This window comes from Salvelinus namaycush, chromosome 31 (genome assembly GCF_016432855.1).
Source record: "Salvelinus namaycush isolate Seneca chromosome 31, SaNama_1.0, whole genome shotgun sequence".
In the NCBI taxonomy this organism is placed as follows: Eukaryota; Metazoa; Chordata; class Actinopteri; order Salmoniformes; family Salmonidae; genus Salvelinus; species Salvelinus namaycush.
Window position 1 is genome coordinate 44,031,711 of NC_052337.1, and position 8,405 is coordinate 44,040,115.

The window sequence follows — 8,405 nt, forward strand, 5'->3', positions numbered from 1 at the left end:
TAATTAGTAACTTTGGCAATAAACAACTAAATTGTCTGGGCAGGCTTTTCCTTTGTAATAGGTCCTTTTGACTCACTGCCTGTTAAGGCTATTCATAGTACACTGCTGGGCTTGCCCCTTCACTGTAAATTCAGAATTCTTCCTTGTAAAGGAAATAAGGGATTTGATCATAGTTACTACTAGGTACTCGGCAACTTTGTGTCCAGATTTCACATGCACAGTCACTACCAGGAAACTGCATGGTTTGGGGGGGAGGAGAATTACAGTATGGGAAGTAGATAGGAATATAAATACTGCGCTACAAAACAATATATCTCACAGCTGTGATATGATTATGAAAGAAGGAAGGAAGGAACAAGAAATACTTCTATTAAGGTAGAAGACTGCATCTACTGCATTTAGTGAGTGCTGAACTTCATTTCGTTTATGTGTCAACATATTTGGCTTAAATGCTTTTATTTTCAAACGTGGTGGTAGATTATGCAGACTCATAAGATGCTTCTAAAGTTATCTTTATGTGTATGCAAGTAGGGTAATGATGGTCTAGTATCTTTTTTTTAAATCCATTATTTTTTTTGTTGACTTTTACTTTTTTCCCAAATCCACTATTCTCAGGTTAAATACAGAAATGCTATTGTTATGTTTCAATATTCCCTCTGCTTTTTCTACATATATATTTTCCATGGTATATTATTGTGCTGTGATATAGTCCTCAAATGGACTATATCTCTTATCCAGATTATATATATACAGTATATATAATCTTTTTTTGATCAATTGTTTTATTATATGTTCAAGCAAAAGGCAGAATAAATCATTGGACAAATAACAATTAGAATGTCAGCACACCCCAACAGATTTTTGAACGTGGGTTTATTGTATTGATTTAAAAGTTGAATTTATGCAATTCACTAAGCTGTACTGAGCCTGATGTGTTCCTTTTGTTTACATCCACTATTCTTGACCAGTGTGTGTGTGTGCGGGTATGCTGACTCATACCAGTATGGTCTAATCATGAGGTTGTATGTCAAGTTCGAATGATGACTGTGCATGAAATGTTTGCAACATAACAAGAGATTAATAAATACAGTGCATTCAGAAAGTATTCAGACCCCTTGCCTTTTTACACATTTTGTTACGTTATAGCCTTATTCTAAAATTGATTAAATACACATGTTTCACATCAATCTACGCACAATACCCCATAATGACAAAGTGAAAACAGGTTTTTAGAAATGTTAAAAAATAAAAAACAGAAATACCTTATTTACTTAAGTATTCAGACCCTTTGCTATGAGACTCGAAATTGAGCTCAGGTGTATCCTGTTTCCATTGATCATCCTTGAAATGTTTCTACAACTTGATTGTAGTCCACCTGTGGAAAATTCAATTGATTGGACATGATTTGGAAAGGCACACACCAGTCTATATAAGGTCCCAAAGTTGACAGTGCATGTCAGAGCAAAAACCCAAGCCATGAGGTTGAAGGAATTGTCCATAGAGCTCCAAGATCAGGATCATGTCGAGGCATAGATCTGGGGAAGGTTACCAAAAAATGTCTGCAGCATTGAAGGTTCCCAAGAACACAGTGGCCTCCATCATCCTTAAATGGACGAAGTTTGGAACCATCAAGACTCTTCGTAGAGTTGGCTGCCCTGACAAACTGAGCAAATCGGGGGAGAAGGGCCTTGGTCAAGGAGGTGACCAAGGACCCGATGGTCACTCTGACAGAGCTCCAGAGTTCCTCTGTGGAGATGGGAGAACCTTCCAGATAGACAGCCATCTCTGCAGCACTCCACCAATCAGGCCTTTATGGTAGAGTGGCCAGACGGAAGGCACATGACAGCCCACTTGGAGTTTGCCAAAAGGCACCTAAAGGACTCTCAGACCATGAGAAACAAGATTCTCTGGTCTGATGAAATCAATGCCAAGCGTCACGTCTGGAAGGAACCTGGCACCATCCCTAAAGTAAAGCATGGCGTTGGCACATCATGCTGTGGGGATGTTTGTCATTATGGGGTATTGTGTATAGATTGATGAGGGAAAAAAACGATTTAATCCATTTTAGAATAAAGCTGTAACGTAACAAAATGTGGAAAAGTCAAGGGGTCTGAATACTTTTCGAATGCACTGTAGGCACATATTCTTTTTCCTTTGGGTCACCCGTTGCTGACAAGCTCAGACCAGCCTTATAAAGATGTAGGATCTTAATTTGATCACTCTTTTTGGTGAGCATTTTCCTGTTGCTGCAGGATTATTTTCCTGCTGTAACAAACTGGCTCCAATTAAGGTCCTACATCTGTACAGTCGTTTTGGTGTGTTCTATTTAAATAGACTGACTCATAATTCCACTTACAAAAGGATGTGGTTGCAACATTTCAAATGTTTTCGTTCTTCTCTAGTTAGAATGGAGCAGGCCTTTCTTTTGGTTTTACAAGTAGTCTTATGGCCCACTCTTGCAGGTATGTTATTGATGTTTTTAAGTACTCAATGCAATACAATACAATAGAGACTCAGGGCCACATTTAAAAGTTTTGTGTATTTAGTTCATAGAACCCCCCCCCCCCCCCCCCCCCCCCCACACACACACATCTTTTGTTCTCTCTTTCCACACAGCCTTGTTCACAGTGGAGGTGGACAGTCCTTTCCACGTGGCAGAGTTCCGCGGTGTAGTCACCATGGGTTGCAGGTTCCAACCTGGGGGCCAGGGCCCAAACTTGTCAGTGATATGGCATCGCATCTGGCCTCCTCCAGTTGTGGAGGTGTACAGGCTGGAGAACAGACAGGAAGACCTCACTTCCCAGAATCCCCAGTACCGTGGCAGGGTACGATTGGTGACGGAGGAGATGACCAATGGGTGGGCCAAGCTAGAGGTGTCCATGCTGAGGATCAATGACTCTGGGACCTACCAATGCCTCGTGGAAATGGCGGGAGCTGATTACAAACAGACAACTTTGACTGTTAAAGGTCAGTCATGAATCTGTCAGTGTAACAGAACATTACTCTAGGCTAATTCTAATTTCCAGTCTTTCAGTATTGAGTAATAAACTTTAATAAACTTTAAAATAATTGTGGTAACACTTTTAGTTGCTCGTAAAACTATGTAGTAATGCTGTAATTACACTTTATATTATCATGTTGTTACATAGTAAAGTTTTTATCTATCTTTTAGCCTCCTATAAAACTATTGTTAAAAGCATGAAGAGACGTAGAGGAGATGAGGTAGAGCTGGTCTGTGAGTCTGAGGGCTATCCTCTGGCCACTATGACCTGGAAAGACAGGAGTCTTAGGAACATAAAGTCCAATGACACCACTGTTAGAACTCCAGACCAGCTTTTCCAAGTCGCCAGCAAGATAACAGTGAAATCCTCTGACAAAAACAACTACACCTGTGCCTTGGTGGAGGAAGGGGAAGTTCCAAAGGGTCCATCAGCCAGGTTTGACATCCCAGGTATGAAGTGAATTTGATCATGTTTGATAACACTTTATTTGAAGGGTACCTCAATCAGGACTTCATAACACATTCATAACTCATACATAACACATTAATAAGCCGCTTATGCACTGCTTCTAAATGTGTTGTGAAGTCCTTATGTAGGTACCCTTCAAAATGTGTTACCCCTGTTTTTATTTTCACACCTCTTAGCTTGACACCGATACCCTAGAAATGAGACTCTGTGACGTTGTACTGACTGCACAAGGTAATGGAAACTAGGAGGTTATGGTGAGGCCTACACCATTTTTTTTTTAACGTTGAGTGTAGATGTGTTGTTGATTTAAAAGGTACTATAAACGGGTGCATTCCTCAATGATCATGGCGTCAAAGCGTAATATTTACCCTTCCATTCAGCAAAACACATGTTGTAGGAGGTCTACGTCAACGTGGGAGGAAAATGGCTTTAAAGATGGTAATGGAGATAGTGGAGATAAAGAGCATCCACCTTTCCATGAAAACCAAATTTCATCCATTTCACACATCTGAACTACTGGTGGTCACTGTCGGTTAAGATTTAGGGAAGTTCTGTTCCCACCGGCCTATCTGGTGTAATATCGGGTTATTTCCAAAATGCTTGTTTTTGTTTTGCACTTCTGACTGAGAACATTTGCAACTTCTTGTTGTGCATTATATATTTGACGATGCAAAATAACATTGTTTGCCTCTCAATCTTTTTTCTTCACAGATGAAATAGACCTACCAGCAATTCATAGTCAATGTAACACCCTTTCTATTGCATTGGGCACGTCACTGACAGTCATTGCTGCTGCCATGGCCATTGCTGCTGCCATCTTTGGCTATCGCAGATGGAGAGGTAACTTTTCTGCTGTTCTTACTTGATTTGCACACATTTCTGTCTCAGGTTTACTACAAAGAGTTTCCACTGTTTGTTGGTTTGCTGAGATCGAGACGAGATGATGCTACTGTAAACTCTAAAGGTGTAGAGATGCTGTTGAGAGCAGAATAATCAATGAGACGGTGTTTTTCGACTCACGATCTTGTGACAATGACTTAGCATGCGAGAACATGTGTGCACGTTCTTAACCTATCCGAACTGCGACGTGTGAAAACACCCCCACAGACACGATTTCTCCTTTTGTGTCAGGGGGATTTTACATGTTGTAAAGTCATGTGGGTGGTTTCTCAATATAGGCCTTGTCATTCCTTATATTTAGAATAGTCCCCTATCAGTCTTTTGGTTCAATCTTTACGGTATTGCATAGTATTTTAAGACTGCGTGTTAAAATGAGTTAGAAAGAGGAAAGTCCCAAACTGCCTTTGACAGTAAATTCTAGACAGTGACAAATGCAGTTACTGCTTAGTAAGTAATAACCGTAGTAGGTACAGCAAAATATCTCTTGCAACATGGAATGGAACAGAATATATACTATTGTAAACTATATACCCTGCTTTATCTTTCTGCTCACAGGGAGGCCCAGGGATCCCAGCACCCCGAGCACTAACACCCTCCAGGCTCAGCAGAGATGGGAACTGGACCCTTTTATTGTCTAGCAGCTTCAACTGGCCCTGGTAATAAACTGTCAGAGGGTCACACAGATGACCTGTTCCAGGAGGTAATAGAGAAGGAGCTTGTCAGGACTGTGCTGTAGCTCCTCACTGAGACTGAGACTGTAAACTGTGTGCAAAGGACTGAGGACACAAAAGACTCATGCACACACACATACACTCACATTGACTCTGTCAGATAAAGTTTTAATCGTGTTACATTTACTGATACCTCAAGAACATGTTTTACGTTTTTATATTAACATTTCAGAATTGTTTTGATAACATCAAACCACTGATAATGTGGTTATACCCAGTGGCGATTTTAGCATGTAAATCTTGGTGGGGCAAATGCCACAATTTTTAAAAATGCACACCAACAAAGCCACAACAATACACAACACTAAACAATACATTAATTGCACGCTAACAGTGACAAACGGTGCCCACAAACTGTTAGGACCTACATAAAGTTGTCCCAACAGCAGAGCTTTCTTTTCAGCACCATGAAGTGAATCCTTACCACCGCTACACCTGGCTATCAGTGGAGCCTTGTCTGGCAGCGAAACAGTTAATTCAGCCCCATTTACTGACTTTTTAAAAACATAGCTTATACGGCTGACTTTCTTAAACAAATGTGGTGTCTACTCACTCCTTGTGGATTTGTGTAAGTCGATAAGAACCTCATTCTCCTTTAATAGTAACGAACTCCAACATGAATTTTGAATTTTGAACCATACACAAACATTATTACATTTATGTTCAGTAAATTCATAATGTCTGTTCTTATCATTAACACTTAATTCTAAGTGCAAGCAAACGAGCTGCAACGAGGTAGGCCTATTCGGTCAGCACTTTCAAAATGGACACTGACAGAAATTCAGATAGTGAGAGAGATGCAGTTATCCTACCATTTGAAGTATTTTATTTGGCCTATGTGGTCTAAAAAGGAAGGAAAATACAATCATAGACAATATACCGACACACAGACAGCGCAAACAAAACGACCCTTGCAATATATACTGGAAATACATGAACTTTTTGTTGAAAACAAATATTTGAATGGGAAGAGCCAGTCACTGGCAACAGCGTTTACAGACCGAAAAACATTATATAGTATCCCCTCCTCATGAAGAAAAGCACATGAGCTAATTTATGCAGCAGCATACAAGATGTTTTTGGACCATTGTTGTGCTGTGCTCACTTGAACAGGAAGGTGGCACGGTGTTCCTTCTTGTGGGAAAATTTTGTCGTCTAAGGTGCTTTCAAGACAACTGGGAACACTGAAAAAAACAAGGTTGAATCATGACGTCAGTGATCTTCAGGTCGGAACTTTAGTTCCCGGCTTGGAATTCTGAGTTGGATGACCGTTCAAAACGTATTTTCCCAATCTGAGCATGTTTTTTTTCTAAGTTTCCAGTTGTCTTGAACTCACTGAAATCTGAGATTTCCCAGTTCCGAGTTTCCATTTGTTTTGAAAGCGGCAGAAGTCATGCTGGATTGACAGCATGGACAATGTATTCAACCTTTTCTGGCACCCATGGTGTTGCACCCATGGTGTTGCGAGTGAATGTTTATGCTTTTAAGCTTGGAAAAGACACAATTTCAGACAGATGTTTTAAATCCTTAAACCCAGACTTGGACCATACACCCTGTCCACTGAATAGCAGGCAGGGGAAGCAAAATAGGGATTGCTTTGCAACGCTTGCAGTTAGCCACTGATTCCTTCCCAAGCACTCATTGTTGAATTTGCGATTTCCGACTTGTTGTATAATGTTTATGTCCAATGGCCGTTTAGCACCGATACCTTTTATCTGTAATTTATCTTCATATGACAAGGATTGAAAAGGATTTGCCAGTAGATTTCGAAGTGATTCATGATGATAACTGCTTGTCTAGCAACTAGCTAAGATTTTGAACGTAACATCAGTTCAATCAAAGCTATAACATGATTTGGCATAATTTTATCTGTGGCCAATGACCTTGGGCCTTCTTGGATGGGCACTTCTAATGTAAATCTACGGCAGCACCCAAGGGGGCTAGAACTGCCTAGCTCTCCCTGTAGATTTCTGCAGCGACGTAGTGTCCCCAGGAGTGACAGAACACTGAGCCAATCACGGCGCAACTAGAGAACATTACCAATGCCTACATATTCGTCTGGCTGTCCCTCCACCACAGAAAGCACTGAGCTAGGCTGAAACACTTGCATTTTGGAGCTGCCTTACTAAAGAAACAGACCACGTTTGTAGGCTGCTTTATTAACTCTGTGACATAAATTTGTGCCAAAATAATATTTTTTTTTTGCTTAACAGGTGGGGCTCAAAACAGGTGGGGCTCTGCCCCCTCCTGCCCTGAATGACGGGTCGCCACTGCTTATACCACATTTACTTGCTGTATATGCTGTACCTTTACTATGTATAATACAGAGATAATTACATGTTTATACAGAGATGTCCCATGTTGGGGGATGTTATTGAAAAACCAGTTCACCTCCATGCTCACCATGAAACTCCAGAAAGCAAATGAGTGATTTCAGCTACAGTTTTAGTATTGCTCATATTAATGCAGTTATCTACAGTACCTCGAGGATTTAATGCTGTTTGAAACTCATTATGAGTCTAACCATTTGCTGACCACACAGTTTCATTTTCAGTCCAATGTACAATTTCCTGTAAAACAAACTGCCTTAAAGACAGCTGTGCTAAAGACAAGGACATGCTCTTGATTTTTCCCACAAAATAAAACATTCAGTCATCAAACAAACTCAGTCATCAACTCTGCTCTTCTTTCTAATTCCCATAATATAACATTGTAAAACAACTGACACGTGATGTGCCTTGATAACAGTTTGCTATTTGTGACAGTATGCTTTGTTACACAAGGAAACAGACAATGATTTCCCAGTATCTCCACCCTGTGAGGATCTTTTCCTTATTGATGTGTCTTACCTCAGATATATATATATGTCTTTCTTCTGTTGTCCCCAATTGATCTATTGTTCTACCATGGTGTTAAATAACATAAGCCATTAGCTTGGAAGGGCATTTTTCTTCTGTGCATAATCATAAGGATGACAATTAAAATGCTCTCTTTCCTCTGCATTTCAAACAAATGAAACAGTGTGTGCAGTGAATTACTGGTCAACATGCTCTGTTGTTGCATTAAACTAACCACCAAAGTACGATTATCCTACTGAAAAGTCTGGCGGTTTCCAGTGCCTCTGACCTCCACTGTGTAGAGCACCCATTAGTGGTCATTACTCATTATTGCAATGCTCGGCTCAAAATGGGAGTCAAGCCTGGGCTTCTGAGGCTAGAATAAATCAAGAGTTATTTATGTAATGTATGTGGGGTTTGTGAATAAATGCCTGACATCATCACATAAGAGCTTGGTAGTCAGGAAG

The 8,405-nt window shown here is 40.3% G+C and overlaps 1 protein-coding gene across 1 annotated transcript; it reads left to right on the forward strand.

The window, feature by feature from the left end:
- The first annotated feature begins 327 nt into the window (after nucleotides 1–327).
- Nucleotides 328–8,045, forward strand: LOC120026506 (programmed cell death 1 ligand 2-like). Its single transcript, XM_038971392.1, has 7 exons — nucleotides 328–401; nucleotides 2,403–2,462; nucleotides 2,617–2,967; nucleotides 3,173–3,451; nucleotides 4,182–4,310; nucleotides 4,926–5,026; nucleotides 7,315–8,045. Exons 2-6 carry the CDS (start codon nucleotides 2,408–2,410, stop codon nucleotides 5,006–5,008), a joined length of 897 nt encoding a protein of 298 aa, XP_038827320.1. The 5' UTR covers nucleotides 328–401; nucleotides 2,403–2,407; the 3' UTR covers nucleotides 5,009–5,026; nucleotides 7,315–8,045.
- Nucleotides 8,046–8,405: the final 360 nt, after the last annotated feature.

Coding starts and splice junctions, on each gene's coding strand:
- LOC120026506 (XM_038971392.1), top strand. CDS start 2,408: ATGGAGCAGGCCTTTCTTTTGGTTTTACAAGTAGTCTTATGGCCCACT. Junction 3,452..4,181: donor AGCCAGGTTTGACATCCCAG/GTATGAAGTGAA, acceptor TTTTCTTCACAG/ATGAAATAGACCTACCAGCA. Junction 4,311..4,925: donor TGGCTATCGCAGATGGAGAG/GTAACTTTTCTG, acceptor TTCTGCTCACAG/GGAGGCCCAGGGATCCCAGC.